General features: G+C 49.0%; 1 protein-coding gene and 1 long non-coding RNA gene across 2 annotated transcripts in view; one reads left to right on the forward strand and one right to left on the reverse strand.

Annotated features, from left to right (window-relative positions):
• The window catches only part of STAB1 (stabilin 1), a 62649-nt gene that overhangs the window by 5873 nt on the left and 37186 nt on the right, over window positions 1-19590 (reverse strand). Inside the window, 28 exon segments of the mRNA XM_072875851.1 lie at window positions 509-658; window positions 1320-1536; window positions 2117-2182; window positions 2353-2499; window positions 2986-3072; window positions 3621-3797; window positions 3903-3962; window positions 4659-4796; window positions 4964-5110; window positions 6036-6119; window positions 6242-6289; window positions 7295-7414; window positions 8004-8078; window positions 8429-8502; window positions 9308-9433; window positions 10400-10479; window positions 11188-11233; window positions 12286-12381; window positions 12846-13041; window positions 14137-14232; window positions 15051-15107; window positions 15973-16101; window positions 16297-16428; window positions 16965-17072; window positions 17571-17672; window positions 18054-18131; window positions 18359-18470; window positions 18854-18984. Coding sequence (XP_072731952.1) covers window positions 509-658; window positions 1320-1536; window positions 2117-2182; window positions 2353-2499; window positions 2986-3072; window positions 3621-3797; window positions 3903-3962; window positions 4659-4796; window positions 4964-5110; window positions 6036-6119; window positions 6242-6289; window positions 7295-7414; window positions 8004-8078; window positions 8429-8502; window positions 9308-9433; window positions 10400-10479; window positions 11188-11233; window positions 12286-12381; window positions 12846-13041; window positions 14137-14232; window positions 15051-15107; window positions 15973-16101; window positions 16297-16428; window positions 16965-17072; window positions 17571-17672; window positions 18054-18131; window positions 18359-18470; window positions 18854-18984 — 3079 coding nt within the window.
• On the forward strand, window positions 12961-18699 carry LOC140658019 (uncharacterized). The gene is made up of 4 exons (XR_012044571.1): window positions 12961-13096; window positions 13440-13562; window positions 13885-13952; window positions 14961-18699. It is a non-coding gene; the product is annotated as an uncharacterized lncRNA (long non-coding RNA).

Below are 19590 nucleotides of genomic sequence, written 5' to 3' on the forward strand. Positions count from 1 at the left end.
CTTGGGATGGGGGAACGGAGAACTCCTTTTCCCTTCCCTTGGCCTTTGCTTCACAGGGGCACAGGTCCCTGCTGAGCATGTCCCAGGAGATGCTCTTTCTGTACAGGGTTCATCACGACTTACGGATTTGTCCCCCAGCCCAAAATATGTCATAACGCTTTCTGCCAGACTGGGGTTCTCAGCTGTGCATGACAAATGAAAGGGGTTTTTGACCCTGGGGCCTCAGCACAGAAGCCACCCAGCCTTCTCAAAGTACAACTGGAGTAGTTTGAGATGGCAAACTATGTTTGCCCGAACAGCTGCCCTGCTGAGAGCCCACGGGGGGCCACAGCCCCAGAGGTCTGACCTGAGCATTGGTGGGACTGATGCATACGTGGCAGCACTTATTCCCGTGCTGCAAAGAGGTCAGCCCCGCACCCACCCCCTCTCCAAGTAGCACCGTGCGCCGCACCCACCTCTGCACAAACCCTCCGCATTGCTGCCACCCCACAGGCAGAAGCGGTCTTACCTCGGCAGTCTGGCCCGTATCTGCCCGGCGCACACAACTCACAGCTGGTCCCAATGAAAGCCTGGCTGCAGTTGCATCTCCCCGAGCCACCGATTTTGTCGTCGCAGGTACCACGGTTACTGCATGGCACCTCCAGCCCTCCTGGGCATGCTGCAAATGGGGCACCTTAGTGAGGCTGCAGTGACAAAGTGACCCTGTGCTGGGGGGGAGCCACTCGCTGCCCCGTGCAGAGCCTGCGCACCAGGTGCCACGTGAGCTTACGGGGTGCTCGGACTACCCGGCTCGGCAGTCTGGGGAGTGAGTGCTGGGGACATCCCGTGACAATAAACCTTAGGAACAGGGGCAACAGGGACAAATTTGGCATAGCTTCCAGCCTGGGAAGACCTTCTGCTGCAATGTGCCGAGTCTGTGCTGGCCTGCCCCATGCTAACCTGGCAGCAGACTCATCCAAGGACATGAAAGCTGCCCACAGATGAAGCACAGAGAGCAGATGCCAGGTAATGGTTGAGCATCAGCAACATCTAGGTGTGAGTGACGTGCCTAACAGCCACCCCCAGCAGCCCTGTGCCCAGGGCTCTCCCTGGAGACAAGCAGTTCTCCAAGGAAAGGGAATTCCCTGTTATACCATCCACACGCACTCCAGGGGATAGTTCCCTGCACCCTCTACAGCCTGGAGCTCCCTGCCTGCGGTTTTTCCCACCCTTCTCCAGGGAAGCACATTCATGGACGCCAGACGTCTGTGCTGAACCAGTAATGCCACCTGCCCACAAAAGAAAGGGCCGAGGCGGGAAAGGGTCACACGGCTCCTTACCCCGACAGTCACGGCCATAGTGGTTCGCACAGCACTGAGGCACCCACTGGGTGGAAACGCAGGTCCTCTTGCAGCCTCGCTTAGGAAGCTCCCAGCGCCTTCTGAAGGTGTCCCACGGGGAGCGTGGCCAGGACGGCCGCAAAAGGGAGTTGCGGTGAAACAGAAAAGTGTTTCTCAACAGCTGGTTTCCATAATAGTAGCAGCGCCTGGTTTCCCCCTGCAAGGAAACAGGCAAAACACAGTTTGCCACATTGGTCACTGACGTCTCGCCTTGACTTTTCTTGTGCCACTCATTCAGTTTTATGGCAAGTAACAGAGGCTTCCTAACATGCGATGGGGCTGGTGACAGAGAGCCACAGAGGTACCCCAGGGACATGCCAGAAGCCTGGCAGAGAGAGACAACGGGCGATGCAGTCAGAGTGGGGTACCACCACTGCCCCCCCAAGGCTGCTCACCATCTGATCCCTGATCCATCTCGAGCAGCCAGGCTGAGCTCTTTTGCTATAAAGCACCCAGACGAGCCCCCAGTGCTGCTGCAGGGACCCCTGCAGCTGCTGTCACCCATATGGGGATTGACCAAGCAAAGACCATTGGAGCCCCTGACCCCATTGGTGCTCAGCTCAGCTCCTGCCCTACGGGAACACGTAACTTGGGGCAAGGCATGGACAATGCGACCGACCCAAGGGACTCGCCACATGCAGGTGTGCCTTCATTTTGCTGCTAAAACGGGAGGGACATGTGGGTATTGTCATCAGCCCCGTAACAGGCCTCCTTGGTGACAAAGCTGTGAGCTTTACCCGTTGAATGGAGCCAGCAGGGCAGGGTGGCTCGAAGCCACAGAGTCCGCAGCTCTCTCTAGATCCCTGTGGAGGGGAGAAAGAAACTTCACAACAACTCAATATGTGCTTCCGCCTCTCTCGGCGGATGAGAGCTTTGCCGAGGAAGAGCAGCAAGCCCTCCCGACATCCCTCTTCCCAGGCACGGGGCTCCACAGGTGGCACAGATCCTCATTGGCCTCATCGCAAGTGCTCACCTGCAGCTCAACAAAGATGAACTCATCACACCGAGATCCCAGATCCGGTGGCTCCAACAGCCTATCGATGCCATAAGCAATGCCCCCGTTGAATTCCATGTGCCTCTGGATGATGGTGGCATCGCCGTTCCCCACCAGAAGCTCCCCCTACCAGAGGAAGAAAGCAACTTGTGATCCTGGCACATCCTACATCCTGGCTACACCATCCAAAAGTTGCCCTTTTTGGCTGCCATGACTTCTCAATCACCCCAAGAACTCTGCAAAATCTCTGTGCTCGTGTCCTTGACCACCTTTCCCAATTGCCACTTTTCATGGCCATCTCTCCTAAGATGTGTGGCATCTCTCCATGCAACACATGCTCTATAAAGGTCATGGCACCATGTGGTTGGCTTTGCAACCTGGTCATCGTGAAGTGCATGTGCAGGTCCTCACTTTCCTGCCAGCTGGCCACAGAGCCTCGAGCCTCTCTACAGGCTCAGCTGTAGCCAGCGGAATGGAGTGTCTCAGCCTCCAAGGACCCCAACTCTGTGTTCACTTCCCACTGGTGACCAACACAGAGCATTGGTTGCCCTGTGGCTATGCCCAGGGACACTTGCTCAGTGGAAAGCCAAGCCCAGCATTGCCATCACTCACCACATGGATTTTGCTGCAGCTGAATGAGACGGTGGAGCCATGCATGGTCCGTATGGATTCGACTTGGGGCACGTTACCAGCAACAATCTAAGAGGGAAAAAGAAGAATGTGAAGGGAGAGACAGGCAAAACTGGCAGTTCATACTTCTAACAGGATGGTGCCTGGCGAGGACAGGGGTCAGCTCTCACACTGAGAGGGAGTGTGACATGGCAGCACATGAAGCTGATGTGGGTGGAACAGCGTAACTATGCTGGATTAGTCCCAGATTCCTCAACAATGAGAGACCAGTGTGCGTAAGCAGACCCTGGCTTTGCTCAGCTGGACTTCCCTTGTTCATCACCCCTATAGACAAGACCCTGTTTGTGAGCCTTGCATTGACACTCTGGTGGTGGTGTGGCCTCCCCAGGAAGCTGATGACAGAAGGTTTCAGCTCAGCCACACTGCACCAGAGGTTCATGATGAAGCAGTAGTTGCCTCAAATGCTCAAACAGCTTTGGGTCTTCTCAAGACAACTAATATGCTGCATGTTCTACAGTAGCAAAATATTTGGCAAGGTCGCTCTGGCGTAACTGTAGGCAGGTGGTGGCACCACAGGTGGACCCAGGAGGCACGAGCTTGTTTGCTGTCACATTTACCTTTGTGCCCCTGATCATGTGCGCTTTGAGGTAGGAGGCCAGTACATCCCGATGCTCTCTGCGGTACAGCCATTTCTGCCTTTTCTCCGAGAGGGCGTTAAATGCAGCATCTGTGGGCCACAGCATGGTGAATGGTCTATGCAGGGGGTCACTAACCAGTGGAAGCAGCTCTGCGTCCTGTCCGAGATAAGAGGGGATGCAAAGAAAAAGCCACAAGCCAAAACTGAACATGCACATGTACACACCACCTCCCCACGGAGCAGCAGGAGTCAGGTCGCTCACCTGCAGCAGCTTGCTATAAATGGTGTACCCAAAGGCCTCTGCCACTTCCGTGATATTTTGCTGCAGAGGGAAAAAAGCAAATAATTATCACTAAGAGGTCCCCCTCCAGGACCTGGAGCAGTAAGGCAAGGGAGAAACCAGATGGTTAACAACTACAGTAACTAAACACAACAAGTTTATCTCTGTCACCATCATGCTGATGGATTTGGCCTGGCGAGAGCCAGCATTCAGCAGCCACTGCTTTTCTGATTCATCCTGGGTAGATGCTGCTATGGCAGGAGCTGGGATGAATTTCAGCACTCTGTTGTGCTGTACAGAAAATGTGTTATTTACTGTAGAATGCAGGATGTATAAGCTCCAAGCACCTGTTTGAGGAGTACCAGAGAGACATTGGCAATCTCGCACTGCAACCTGCTCTGCACTGGAAAAGGAGTGTGATGGTTGTGATGGTTGGCATGGGACATGATCCCCCTGCCTACATCCAGTACTGTTGTTCTCTAGTGATGAATCACAGCTCCTTCTGTCCCAAATATTGCTATGCCACAAATGCTGTCACCTTCACAAGCCAAATCCATGCCCTCAGACATCCCCTACGCAGCTAGGAACAGGGAGGAAGAGCACCCCACCAGGCCTTGGGCTGAGGGTGTGGGTGGAAGGGCTTATCAGGGACAGCGCTATCAGAGCTGTTGGGAGAAAGATCCGAGCCCTGTCCTCACCACAGCAGTTATCAGGGCACAGTCACTGCCTCAGGCTTACCCATGAGATCTTTGAGGAAATGTTACGGCCCACCAGGTCACTTGGAATGAGGATCTTGTTGATGAAATGAATGACCCCGTTCACGCCAATGATGTCACTCACGACCACTTTGGCTTCCTCATTGAGATATATGCTATTCTGAGAGAGAAGGGATGCGATGAGGTATTCCCACCCCCAGCACTGCCCTGTAAGCCACCTGCGGGCCCTAGACAAGTCACTTGCCACAACCACAGTGGCCTTCAAATGACAGCAAAAGTGACATCCTGCCAAGTGGGACAGGGAAAGGAATTGTGGCAGAGAACTACCTCTTTCACTGTGATCTTTATTTTGTGGCCAGATAAAGATGTAAGGGACTCCTGGGCTTCCAGGTCACTGGACAGCAGTTTTTGGCAACCCACCATGTGGTAGCGAAGCAGGTCCCGGAGGAGACCTCTGCTCCTCCACTCCTCAAACTACAGAGAGAAAACAAGAATGAGATCACACTGGGGGCACTTTGCCTTGGCGGGGGGGGAGGGGAAGGGGCAGGCAGATCCAATGAAGGCGACCTGGATTGCCCAAGCCCCCTCTGATCCATCCCTGCAGGAAAGCCAGCCCCCCAAAACACGGTGAATGCACAAAACCATTTGAGAGCTTTGGGAAATTTCAACCAGCTTGACAAAACGAGCATTCAGGTCCCCTGATGGAGGACAAATGACCACATTGGCCTTGAGGAAGTGACACTTGGGATACGTGGTTGTTGGGAATTGTTCCTTTACTGGGTGGATGGGAGGGCCCATGGGAAAAAGGCTGGGACTAATGGTGTGAAGGTGCACAACGGGACTTGTGAGAGATGGTATTAGGATCTTCCATCGCACCGATACCAGAAAGCTGTTGGTCAAGAACCTGTCTGGTTCACAGGGTCATGAATAAGGATCTCTCTTCCCTCATGTCTCCACTTGCCCCAGACATCCCACTTACTGGGACTAGAAGGAAGGGACCAATGGAGGCAGAATGGCCGGACCTGGGGCACAGAGCAGGAATAAGAGGTCTTCATCGCAGATGCCATGAAGCCTTGCTGTTACCAGCCCCTAACAGCCATGGGTAACGAAAGTCACCACGCATCACTGATTTGGCACAGTGCCTGTGAGGACCACGAGGCAGGGGCTCCAGTATGGGTCTCCTTACAACAGGAGCCATGTCCACCCCTGCCCAGATTGTCTCTGTTGTGAGCCAGCATCTAAACCTCTGCTACACTGATGGAGAACGGGGGATGCTTATAACCCTCTGCAGTGCAGCCCCTCTTCTTCAATTCACTGGGCAGAACAGCCCCAGAAGGGACATTGTCATGACGGGAGCTTGCCAAACACCTGACAGCGCTTGGGATGGGAGGACACTTACTGTTGTGGTGTTTCCTATGAAATCTGTCCGTGGGACGAAGACAGTGAAAGGCCCTGCCCCACTGAGCTCCTTGATGTTTTCTGCCTGTGGTAGAAGAGCATTTGTGGGAAGGGAAACAGAAAACACGGTTCCAGTTAGCAAGACCCTTTGCAGAAAACCCTAAGTGGGATTTACTGCACAGAGACAAGGACAAAGCTGTCACCAACCAGTATCATCTTAAAGAACATGGATGCGTCTTCAATCCTTCCGAGCTCCTTAAACAAAGAGAAACAGCTGGTGTTAGCAGAATCCCTTCCATTTGCTCCTCAATAGCCAGCACGGTGACCTGCTCCTTACACTCCAGGTCACTCTCCTACCCCAATGAGACACCAGTTCTCCTGACACACCATAGTGATCTTTTCCTCCCTCCTTTGCCAGCGCTGCAGGCATGGATGACATGGAGATTACAAAGCAGGCAGCGGCCTCTGCCTGGACCATTCACATCGCAGATGCTGCAGGATGGAGCGGGCAGAGAGATGAAAGCTGGCTGCTTCTGCAGCAGCTGTCTCATAGGTTTAACTGCCCCTGTGCTCATGGGACACCTCGAGTGCTTCACAAAACCTCCGCTTTAACCTCACTGTGCTGCCACTACCAGTTCTGGGATGCTGTCCAGAGTGGCAGACATAGGCTTGGCAGGGCAAACCCCCTCTCCTTACCACACTAACTTTCAGTAAGAGCAGAAGCACAGAACTGAGTCCATCTCTTCTCCCAGCTCTGCTGTGGGGATGACAGCTTTTATTTGCCACTACCAGAAAAGGTCACCCGTGTGCCCAAGGACAGCTGTTGTATTTGCAACAGAGCCAGAGATAGACTGCTGCCCTCCAGACTGGATCCCAAGCCCTGGCATGGCCACAGGGGACACCTGCCCTGATCCCACAGACTGGGAGAATTGTGTTCCCTTGGGGAAAAAAATTACTCCCATTTGCTTGTAACATTAAGAAAACAGCACCTTGAAGGTATGGCCAATGTTGCTGACAGAGCAGCAGAGCGTTCACATCATGACTGCCTTTGGAGCAAAGTCACTTTACTGTCATTCTCTCCCACAGCTGGCACACCAAATACACCTGTGATTTACGGATAGTTTGCCTCACTCCTATACCACACACATGTCAATGTGACACTACAGACCTCCTCACCTGCAGCTTACACTCGGAGGGGAGGGAACGGTTTGCTGCAGGGCAGGGGGCCTGAACACAAAAGATGCTGGGCATGCTTCTCACCTGATACACTTTGCCATGGCAGGTGAAGCCATCTCCAACACTGTGCCAAGAGCAGGAGCAGTTGCGAGTGCCAGGGCCCGTGTACTTGCAGAGCCCAAATGGACTACAGCCTCCGTTGTTCTAGCAAGAAAAGCAAAAAGCTTGCATGGAGGGGCATCACCAACAATTTGAATGTCCACTTGCACATGGGAGCTGCTAACTACATCCAGCCCAGTGGAAAGGAAACCATTCCTCCCGTCTGTCTAGTGCCTTAGAATAAACCTCACCCAAATCCTCAAGGGCTTTTCAGCACCAAATCCTCCCATGAAACAAGACTTTCGCCCCTTACTTTGGAACCCAGAGTGATGACAAAACCCATGATTCAGAGAGACATTTTGACATGGCAGCGATGCTGTGAACACAGATTACTCTTAAGCTTTTGAGCATGTCCCACACAAAATGGATGCAGAGAAACAAGCCCATATGCCTCTGACCCTGTGTCACTGTTTCCATGCTGCTTCTCCCGCAAGAGGGAGTGCCAGGTGGCCAGCATACTTGGTGAGAGGCAATGGAAACCAAACACACCAGGAAATCCCTTCGGTATGTGAAAAGGCAAGACAGCCAGCTCTAAACAAGCAGGCTAACCCTGTTCTTGCTGTTAACTGTTGGGAGAAAGGAACGCTTCAAGGCTGTGGCCTTCACCTCTGGTAACAGCAAAATGCAGACATACCTGTTCACACAAGTTGATGGGGTTGCACTGGCTCACGCCATCCCCACTGTAACCAGGGAGACAGTTGCAGGCAACCTGGAGGGAGAACAGATGCTAAGTCTGAAACTTGGACCCAATAAAGAAAACACAATGGCTGAGCTGGATGGAAAGCATGTGGTATAGCACCCATCGCTACCTTCATGAATAACCGTGCTTGTGTCAACAACAAATACAACCCAGACTGCCTCCAGCCTCTAGCCAACAGAAGGCATCTGCTTTTAAAGAAAACAGCAATCTTTTCATGCCCTTCCCAGGCAACTTTTCTATGTGGAAGGTAATAAGCACAAGGCAGCACACTGCAATGGAAAGGATTGTCTCTAAGAGAATTACACAGCTGTGACAACCTCCATAAAAATGTTGCCCTGACATCCATTTTACATACTCACCTTCCTTGGGCCTGTTTTAATGCACTCTGCATTGGCATGGCAGCCCCCATTGCTTTCAAGACAGAGATCGATTTCTGCAGCAAAACAATAAGGCCACGTTACTGCTGGGGGCTGCTCAAGGCAGCTGGGAATTGGTGACGCAAAGAGGTATTGGGAAAGCAACAGGGAGGACCTTCCCAGCTTGGGAAACATTTGGGTGGAAAAGTGACTTGTGATAGCAAAGGAATAGGGTACAACTGCAAGTTCTACTCCTGCCACACGAGTTGTGTGTCATAAATTGTGTGACATGAGTCTCTGAGTTGTGATAAATCTGCCCACAGAAAATCCCACGCCTGCCTGGATGTGCTTTAAAGGATATGAGAGGACTGCACTCTCCCACAGCTCCATCTTCATCTCAGAGCACCACTGTGGGAGACTGCTCTCGCCCTCTGTCTCTGAACCTCTCCACGACATGCATCAGGGTAAGAAACCTCTCAGGACTCTCTTGGTTTGAGGCCAAAACACTGGTCTGAGGCCATCCAGCAAGACAGGTACCAAGGGCAGCGTGGGGTCTCTGCCCAGTTTTGTGTGGCACTGTGCTGGGACAGTGATGACCACTTCAGTGATCATGACCTGGGAGAATGCTGAGCACATACCTACAGGTACGTATGCACACACGAATATGTCTGTGCGCGTACACCTCAACAAAAAGCAGAAGGACAGTTGAATCATGATCAGTCAGAAATTACTTGCTTTGAAATAATCACTGGATGAACAAAGTGAAAGGAGAATTGAGTTATTAAACATTTTAACCTGAAATTTTAACACTTTCAGTCTGAAATCCCCCTTTGCACGGATGATGCCTCACCGCTATCACCAAAACATGAACTGAGCACTCACCCATGCAGAGGGTCCCGTCTCCAGCGTAGCCTTCCTTACAAACACAGGTTCTCTCTCCTGGGGACACTTTAGTACAGACAGCGTGTATGGAGCAGCCACCATGATCGATAATGCATGGATCTATTTCTGTGACCACAAACAAGAGAAGCAGAATCAGCTCAGAGCATCTAGGAAAGATGAACTGTGCCAGAATGATTGTCCATCTTAACAAAAAACACAACATCTTATTAAAATCCCTTTGTTTCTCAATGAAGCTGTAGGTCCTTTAAAAGCATGGGGCCTCATCCGGATCTGAGAGAGGCCAGTCCCAAAGTCATGCTGAGCTCAAGTAACCCCCAAATTGGACTAAGAAGTCTTTCTGACACAGCATTTGCTCACTGAGAACTAATGGTTAAATGAGAAAAAAAAAATATTTTCCTGTACTATGTAAATTTTTTTTTTTTTGCTTTTTTCCCCCCTCACTCATTTTCAAACAAAGGCAGTACTGAAAAGAAACTCTGATGTCTACCAGTGTTTTGACTGTTACAATTTTATCACTCTGAGTGTTTTTTTTCTTGTCTGTTTGCTTTTGACATAGACCAGGTTTGTATGTAGCTCTAGAGCAGTATCCCGAAATCCTAGCTCATTTTGGCACAACTAACTGCACTGCTTCTACCCAATTTTGGCATGGCCAGCAAACAGGAGGAGCACAAAATTCTAGGGAACTGAAGCATCCATATTCCAGGGATTCATGGCCAAAATTGTTACATCTTTGCCACCATTGCTGTGATATCAGCACTAAGAGAACCCATTCATGTGCATCTTTCTCCACAAGCAATAAGAACTGCCCTGCTACACTTGCCTGCCTTTTTATCCCTCTCTTGCAGGCTCTAGCAACATGAAGAGCATCCCATGTAAAGCTCTGGACTGGAAAACTTCTCTACCAAAGCATGGCAGAGTTCATGGTGGATGGCTGAGAGGAAAATGATTTGAATGATCATCATTGCTCCTGGCAACATCATGCCATTTATTTCACAAACAAAACCCTTGCCTTTGCGTAGCTTCAACAGGTGTTTGCAAGCCTTGAATCTTGCCCACTCTTGCTGGACATACCTGTGCAATGGGTCCCATTCCCTGTGTATCCAGCAGAGCAGAAGCATGTAGGTGGGGAATCTGCAGAACTATTGAGGCAGCTGAAACAAGAAAGGGATAAACAATCACTGATGACACCTCCTGATTTGCTCGGCCAGTGGGAAACACTATACAAGTCTGGCACGTGCAAGTTAGAGTCCACACTGACCACAGGAGGAACACGCCTGACGTTGCTGTACATTTCTTTACAGCACCAAATACTCAAGTCACACTGGCCAGGGAGCTGGCATCCAGGCACAGGCTTCACACCTCGCAGAGTGCACCTTCACCACGTCTGTGTGCTTCTGCATGGTACAGTGGAGGTGCCTGGGTCCCGGTACCACAAAATAGGAGACCACATAATGGATGGAGAAGGCAGCAAGAGGGAGTCATCACAGCCCATCAGCCTATTTAATTTAATTCCTTGGCAGGGGCAGGCAAGGCAGAAAGGGCTTGTCAGTGGCTGTTTGATTTGCTCCATGAATAAGGCCAGACTTGAAGTACCTTGGAGTCTCTGCTTTCTTCCATCCACACATGCAGAAGGAACTTTGAAAGAATTTATGCTCAAACAGACAAAATCCTTGGGGAAAGTGGATGCAGCTTAGCACCAAAGACAGTTCCCAGGATGGAACTGACATTTATGCACCTTTAATGAGCAGGCACCTCCTCCCAGCCCTCTGGGAAGTCCTAAACACAGAATCACCTCTATGTAAAACACATACAAACACCCATGGATTTCTCAGAATGACCCACCTCTTGTCTGTACTTACTTGGCCATTTGATGGCAAGTGTTATTGCATAAGTCAATCTCGATTCCTGCAAGAGAAAACACACATGTTACTTGGCATTTTCATTTTAGCACTTGCTGAGGACATTTCTGCCATCTAGAGTGAAGGACTCTGCAGACAGCCTCACTGCCACACTTGTGGTGCCCTGACTGATGATGGGACACGGCAGCAGTTATGCTAACTCTCACATCCTACATGGCAGCAGGAAAACCTCATGGGATTTATCTTCTAGCATCTTGCAATGGAGTGAATTCAATGTTCTCTGTCTCAGCTAACGGTTCAGTTTGATCCTACCTGCATGACCTCCACATTGCTAGGAATGAAACAAGGACTGAAACCTTGTTAATCCAGACATACAGGGCCATTTGGCTTTGCCCCATTCGAAGCAAAAAGATGAACTTGTTTCATGCTTTACATTTACACTAGACAGGACAGCTCCACTTGATTTCCATTTCTAAATGCCCCCAAAACACTTCACTACAAAATCAATCTCTGTGTGCAAACCTTTAAAATCCTAAATTATTTAGGAGCTCATGTTCCCTCCCACCCCAATGGTAATCATAATCCCAAATCCCAGGAACAACTATCTTCAACATATTACTTTGACACACAATGACAGATTGAGAACTGCAGACCATGGCCTGAGCTCACCTAAATCAGAAGATCTTGTGAGCAGAAAAAGCAACTCAGCAGACACACTGGGGCCTTTTGGAGGCTCAAATCAAGCCCTGCCACCTTCTTAGGCAAGTAACAAAAGTCATGGTCAACCCAATCTGGCTGGGAGCTTCCATCTCTCCCAGGGCAAGGGCCTCTTCTTGAGGTGCCTCAAATCTCAGTGGGGACAGAAGCAGGTGATATGCTTTTCTCTACATGAATTTCAGCCAAATAATTCCAGGGCTCACGTGCTGTTGGGGAAGTCACACCACAAATGCAGCTCATGTGCAGGAATGAGCTAGCACAGTCTGATAAGCTTTCTGGGGGATGCAAAGCACATGCAACTGTGGTCACCTTGCTCAGCTAACACAGATTTCTCTGCCAAAAAGGCAATAGTACACCATGGGCCCCTTCACACTCACTCACTTTCTCGGCAGGTAGGGCCCTTCCATCCCGGGAAACACTCGCAGCTCCCGTCCCCTTGCAGTCCGTCGTTACATATGCCATTGTCGCAGGCACATTCTGCAGAGGAAATATAAACACTCATCACTGTCAGACCAACCAGGTCTCACAAGCAGCCTTGCTGCCATTTCGCTCACTGCTCTGTTCCTAATCCAATGCATCAAGTTGCCACCAAAAAAAAGTCACAGGAGTATCTCCTCTTGCTCCCTCGCTACCAGGCCAAAAAGCCCAGGAACAGACCACCCACCTCTACTTTCTATAGTTTGGGTGGCAGCAGGATGAGTGGCATAGCACAGTCAGTCATGCCTTGGTTTGAGGATGAAAAATGGGGCCACTCCTCTGGCTGACCACAAGCACGTACTCCCAGTGTCCCCCTCTCGGTGGCCTGCCAGCTGTTTGCCTGTCTCAGAGGTCTTGGGACATTTCTTCCCTCCCACCACCCCTCCTGAGAGCTGAGATGTGGCCACTTCTCTCCCCTTGCAGGCAAGATAGTAGAGACAAGCTGCAATAGCCATCGGTGTCACCTGATTTGCAATCAGCTCCGTATCGGCCCACTTCACACATTTCGCAGGCAGTACCGTGGAAACCCTCCAGGCATCGGCACTCTCCACTGCCTTCGATGCCGTCCTGGCATTCCCCATTCCCGGAGCACCACTGGCCTGGCTTCCCTGGGCACATCTCGCACATGTGTCCGTAGTAGCCAGGGCAGCAGACGGACCTCTAGGGAACCAACAAGAACAGGTCGGGGTGAGCCGTCTTGTGCAGCACAGACAAGGTACAGCTTTACTGGGGAAGCTACTCTATTCATTTAACTATGCGATAGCCATAATTTCTGACAATGCGTGAAAGGACCAGATGGGTGCGGTTAGAATGGAGTGAGCCCCCCAAAATGGGGTGCTCTGTTGCCCAGAGCCTCATGTAAAGGTCTGCACTGCCACTTGAACAACACTGGCCATTTGGTAACGCAAATGTTCAGTCCTGTGCCCATCCCGCCTATCTCCTGCCTGCGTCTCACCAGTGAGAGACTCTGTTGGGCAGAGAAAGGCTCTGCCAGAAGGTGATTTTGTTCAGAAGCCTGATTTAACTGCTCTTATTTCTTTCTGCGTCTACCTACGGAGGGAGGCAACCATGACGGGACAGTACAGTTGGACAGTTGGATGAAGAGAAACATCATCCAACGAAGGAACGCAGAAGTGCCCAGTGACGTACAAATGCTGACTGAAGCTCTGCCTGTGGGTACGGTATGTCCAACTGCCTCCCTCCCTTCTCCTCAATCTCCCATTCCCACCAAACTTTCCATGCTTCAATACCTGTAAGAGCTCAAATTCACACAAGTCTTTCTGTTACCATTTCCTCTTCAATTGTTTTCTCCCAGACACACATTTTTACAAAACTGGTGGGGGCCATAATAGCTGTGAGACCTTCTGCTCCTCAATTTGGTTCGGCTCCAATTAGTCATCAGTTATTTGGGACGGCACACGCACAAGCAAAATACCATAATTCATGCCTCATTTCCTTAGGAAACCAGACTACAAACACTCAACTCCTTCTCTTCCTCTGCAGGACAAAACCCAAAGTAACAATACCAAAGCAGCAGACCACAATCCGTCCCTGTGCAGACGTTTCCGCAGGTTTGTTTTTTCTCCAGTGCCCCCTGTCTCCAAGATGGAGAGCGACTCCCAGATGAGCCCAGTCTCAGCAATGCAATGGCACAAATGCAGCCAGGACTTCAGCTCAGGCTGTATTTCCATGGCTGTATTTCTAATACCCATCTTGCTTTTGTCAAAATGAATCCGAGGCAAATGTTTTTCTTACCAGAGAAACTTTTGCACAGGTGAAATGGCAGCCAAGTATTCCTGTATCCCCAGACCGTAATTCACAGCGAGCGAGATTCTTGCTGCCTGGCAATTCCTGCAGGTATAATTAACATAGATACAGACAGAAGATATTACAATATTTAGACAGATTGTACAGTTTGGTGCACATGGCAGTGTTCTTGCCTAACGGAGGAATAATGCTTTCTATCCTAAAGGAACAGCCCTAAAAATTTGGACTTCCCAGAGCTGAGGCCAATGAGGCATGTCTAGATGTGAGGTCACCACACGTAGTCTATTTTGTTACCTGTCATGGTATACATGTGAGTATGAATACTGAGAAAAGGTCATTGGAAAATGTTTGGCATAGAGTAGAGTAATGAAGCCCAAGAAGTCAGATGTGGCTGCTAGGCAATTCATAGCCAGCATGGAGACGAAATGTTTAGTTGTTTTCCTCTCTGGAAGCGTTTGTCGCTCACTCACAAACAAGCTGCAAGCACAACCAACCCATCTGTGTGAATAAATCAATGGTCCAGGCTGGGAAATTGCTATCGGCACCCCTAAACTGGCTTTGCTTGATGATAACATCAAAAGAGTAAAGATAAAAAAGGCATCTCTTTTTTCCCCCCCAAAGAGGGGAAACTCCCCACGCTGCATGCTCTAAAGGGCTCCTGAAATTCAGGCAAAGCCTGATGCCAGCTCTGTAAGGAGCCTCATGGTTCACCTTTGTGTTTTTCCTACGTAAACCTCCCTTGGTGACGGCTTTCTCTTACAAACCCTGCTAATGAACAGGCCACAGAGGATTCAAGGGCACATTTTTTTCAGGTATTGAGATGACATCTATAGAGCAATAAAAGGACATCAAAGCACTATCTGCAAACAGTCTGTGAGATGTCACATGAATCAGAGACTCACCACAAGAACCGATCCAGGAGGACACTTGATCCCCTTCTCACACTTGCTGCATCTTGACTAGGGCACAGAGAACAGGACAAGTCACATGTGTGCCCTCTACCCATGTCACACCAAGACACTAATCTTGAATTACAAATGCTGCTGTACAGGCTGTTGGCTGAGACAAAGACAAAGATGTATTTATCTCCGTGGCTTAAAACACCAGAAGAAGAAAAATCATGATGCATGACCCTCAGGTCCTACACGCAAAGTCTTATTTCTGCACTCCAGTGGTGTACACAAGGTCTTATTTCTGCACGCCAGAGAGCATACCACAAACCAGAAGAGATCCCATGTTACACCTCTTCTGAGGCTCTGAGCTGGAGTAGGGCTTTCTGCAGGCCTGGAGTTCCTTCACACAAGGCTGCAAATACTTTTTTTCTGATCTGTAAGAGGGCAGGCCTGCCTTACTCTGACCCTGTAATCTTCAGATGGCCAAGAACCACAAGATACATGTGGGCTGGACTTTGGCCGTGACTCCCAGACAGACCACAGCATTTCATGGGGGAGCTTGCGGTCATGCCATGCAAGAATTGGGCTGGATTCTACTTGCACAGCTGAGTATCTGTGATTCTCTGCACCAGCCTGCCCCATGGTTGGCACTGTGAGAGAGCTCCAGCGAGTAAACTGAACGCTATTTGCACGGGAGCTACATACAGCATGAGAGCTGCAGATCTGCTGCATTAGAAGTACAGAGTCTGAGGCTAGGAAATGCCAAGTCTCCATGATGTCCCATTTCACATGAGGCTCATCTGGGGTCAGATCACAAGCTACTGTCTCATCCATGTGGAGGATGTGTAGGTCTTCTGCTATTCATCAGTTTCATTCAGAAGGTGGAGAAACCCTGTGAAATGGTGGTCAGCTCCTTGGCAATCATCATTACCTTTTGTATGGTGGTGGTATTGGCAGTGCAACGATTCTTCTGTACCTGGAGGACCTGTGAAACCCCAATCAACATGCCATTCTTCGTCTCAAGAAATTTTCCATCCAAAGGAATATTATTGACAAACTTCTGCAAAGGAGAAAGAAATGGCTGAGACAATAACCTTCAACTCCTTTTGCATGGATTTCTTGACAGCTGTCAGACAGCCACAGTAGGCAAACTGTAAGGGTGTCCAAAACAGACATGGGTGTATCTAGCCACCAGCCTTCCAAAGTGATAGGTCTAGCCAGATCCTCAAGTGACAGAACAGTCTTCCCTCCTTACCTGGGTGCTGTTTTGATAAAACATTAGCCAGTAGGAGAGCCCTAACATGCTGTTCTTATGGATTCCACTTCTCAAGTCGGTGGGCAAGAGCTTCTCTCCCAGTACAACGTGGTACTGCACTGTCTCATTGTCCTAAATCCGCAAAAAACCCAAACATTAGAACTCTTTTGACTTCCTAGACAACAATTCAGTCAGAGGTATGGCATGAGAAGAGTTCCTCAGCAATCTGTAACAGCTAATTAAGCCCACAGAGCCTATCACAGATGACTGATCACACCTGATGAGTCTGTTACTGGCTGAAGTAATAAAAGTTTTTTGGAACCTTTCAAAAGGTTCAAAATTGCCACAGATATGCCACAGCCAGCCAGAAAGGGGAACATGTTGTTGTTCCCCTATCCACTTTCAAGTCTGGTTCCCAGCCATCTATCCACTTTCAAATCTACTCAGAAATTTGCATTTGGAGTCCAAATATTCTTTTCAGATCCCATTGCAACACCCCAGGAAACCCTCTGATTTCTCTCTGCCACATTTCTCCTAGCTTTTAGCATCAGATATGCGTCTCCTCTCCACACTCAAATCCACTGAACTCAAGTTTATGATCTGACAGTGTACAAGCCCCTGCACTTACCACAATACATATTTAAACTGTAACCAAGCAGTGAGCTTACCAACTGTGTCACATTGGCAGCATGGCAGTACTCCTCAATGGAATTATTTCCAGGAACAAAAACTGTATATTTTTCAGAGGACTCGATTTTTCCAATGAGCTGATATTGCTAAAAAATGTCCAAACAGTAACATTAGCAATAACATTTGTACTCACTAAAACCAAAACCACATATGAAATCAATTACAAAGGCAAGAGCGCTAGAGGAAATGCTTGAAAATGGGATATACAACTTCCACTCAATCACACACATCCAATTGCTTGCTCCTCCTCCTGGGCTGACATAAGTGCACCTTCTTGATTATGAACAAGCCTTCCTTTTCCTCTAGGTTTCTCTGCCCTGTACAAGCAGGAGAGCACCTGCAGTAGACAGGTCATCTTCCACTGTAATACCATGCCAATGACAGAGAGATCTAACTGCAAATATATAACCCTTTGACTGCTCAAAAGATCTTTTCTAGAAGAGTACTCTGGAATGGTAGGAAACAAGTGGTCTCTCTTTTCTCACCAGGCAGTCCAAATTTTGGCCCACCAGTACAGGGTAAGTTGTGTATTTGCTCAAAAGACAGTTCTGACCACCACAACAGTGCTCACGTCAACTGCTTACCTGTAGCAACTCCTTGAATGTGCTGAATGAGGCGACTGTCTCAAGCTGTTTCTGCAGACCTGGAGGACTTGGTGGGATATCTCCTGAAGGCGGCAACAAAACCTGCGGAAAAAGTGAGTTCATAAGCAAGGTTGGGCAAGGGGCTCTGCGTGAAATCACACTACACTCCTGCCCTGCTTGCAAGAAAGGCAATCAGAAATGGCCTAATTTTACACAATTCTGCAATAGCCTTAGCTCTTCTTCTGTCAGCCAAGAGAAGAGGAACTCCCCTCCTGCTTGTCCTGGAGACAAATATTTTAAACATTAAACACTGCTGCACAGGAAACATCTGTCAGGACCTTGTGATAACCAAATATATTTTTGCCATTATATCCCTTCCTAACTGTTCAGACATTTATTCCTCCTTGGCCCCATCACAGATGCTGCAACACAAACCTGCTGCTACAACTGCAGCATTTCCCAGTATTGCACGTACCGACGTACCTTACTGAGGACATGAATAATGCCGTTGCTGGCAGGGATGTCACTGACGACTATACTTGCGTTCTGGATGGTTAATACCTGCAAAAGTATCAGAGGGAGAAGCAAAAGGATCAGAAATTGCCAAGCAAGTTCAAAACAAATATATTGTTCGTTCAAGCTTGCACATGATTGATCTGGGTACAATTTTTAAAAGATGTCTGAGTTTGAGGGCATCCGTGTCCCATCCAGGCTCCCCACTGGATACCGCAGCTCTTAAGCAGTTTAATTTGATCCTGGTACATGTGCATTATGTAAGAAACCCTTACGCCGCTCCTGGTGTTTATCTGCCATCTGGTCTGTGGGTTGAGGGTGGGTAATTCTGGCCTGTCGTACTTTTTGAGTTTTTCACCAGTGAAGACGCCTTCAAGAAAGTGGGCCCTGATGGGAACAAAGGCAGGTAACAAAAAGGTTAGGGCACTGTTTGTAATAACAGGGAGATAAGCCCATATCACCCAACATTCATGTCTCTCACGTGAAGTAGTTAAGCATGTGGAGAGAATTACTTGTCCTGATGCCATCTGCATCTACATGACAGGGAAAATCTCTCTCTGCAAATACATGAAAAATGAACCCACTTCCCATAGCCTGTGGTCTGTTATGTTTTAAATGCCTACTAAATTCTTTGCCTGCTAGATATTTAATCTTGCTTCTATATTTATCTCAAGATAACTCTTTATTGGTCTTGTACAAGCAGAAATCCAGCTCACGGCTTTGTTACTGTTGTTTGGCAATATAAAGCAAAGGCAGGAGTCTCCTCGTACCTGACTAAAAAGGGCAGCATGTAGGGCGTCAACCAGAAATCATTCTCAGTCTTGCTCAGGTTTTTGATAGCTGCCTCCGATGGCACCAGGACAGTGACATTGGTTCCTGCTGGGATGCTGAAGAGAGATTTCTGTTGTCCAAAGCACAAAAATGAACAAATAAGACATGCCAGTGCCACATCTATACAGCAAAATATAAGCAACAGTCATCCCGCGTATATGCTCCAGCAGCACAGCAGGGTCTCCTGCGCGTGGCAGGTAAGTGCTGTTGGCAATCAATGAATGCCGCAGATGGTTTAGCCAAAACAGTTGACACCTGTTTGCCAAGGGAATACCTGCTGCTTTAACGCCCTGCTTTCGAACATTAATTAATCTTCAAACCCATTCAATCATATCCATTAATCCTTTCTGAACCCTCAACATCAGTTTTGGGGGAGGGACCAAGATTATTCCTGGCAAAAGCAATGTATGCGGCAGGACAGGTAAGCTAAAGCTCAGTCAGATGCCGTACATCATAGCGTGCTTCCACAGACTTGCTGCAGTCCGCGGAGTGTCTGTTGTTGCCACACTGGAGACAGGGAAGCAGTAACAAGAAAAGGAACAAACATACAGTCTAACTTCTCAAAGCATGCTCTTCTGAAAAATAGCTATTGTAATGCTACCCCTTTTTCTTTCCCTTCTGTGCTGTTTTATGATGGCCAGGAGTTACAGATGATACAACCATGAAAATTAAGTGT

This window comes from Ciconia boyciana, chromosome 11 (assembly GCF_034638445.1).
Source record: "Ciconia boyciana chromosome 11, ASM3463844v1, whole genome shotgun sequence".
Classification (NCBI taxonomy): Eukaryota; Metazoa; Chordata; class Aves; order Ciconiiformes; family Ciconiidae; genus Ciconia; species Ciconia boyciana.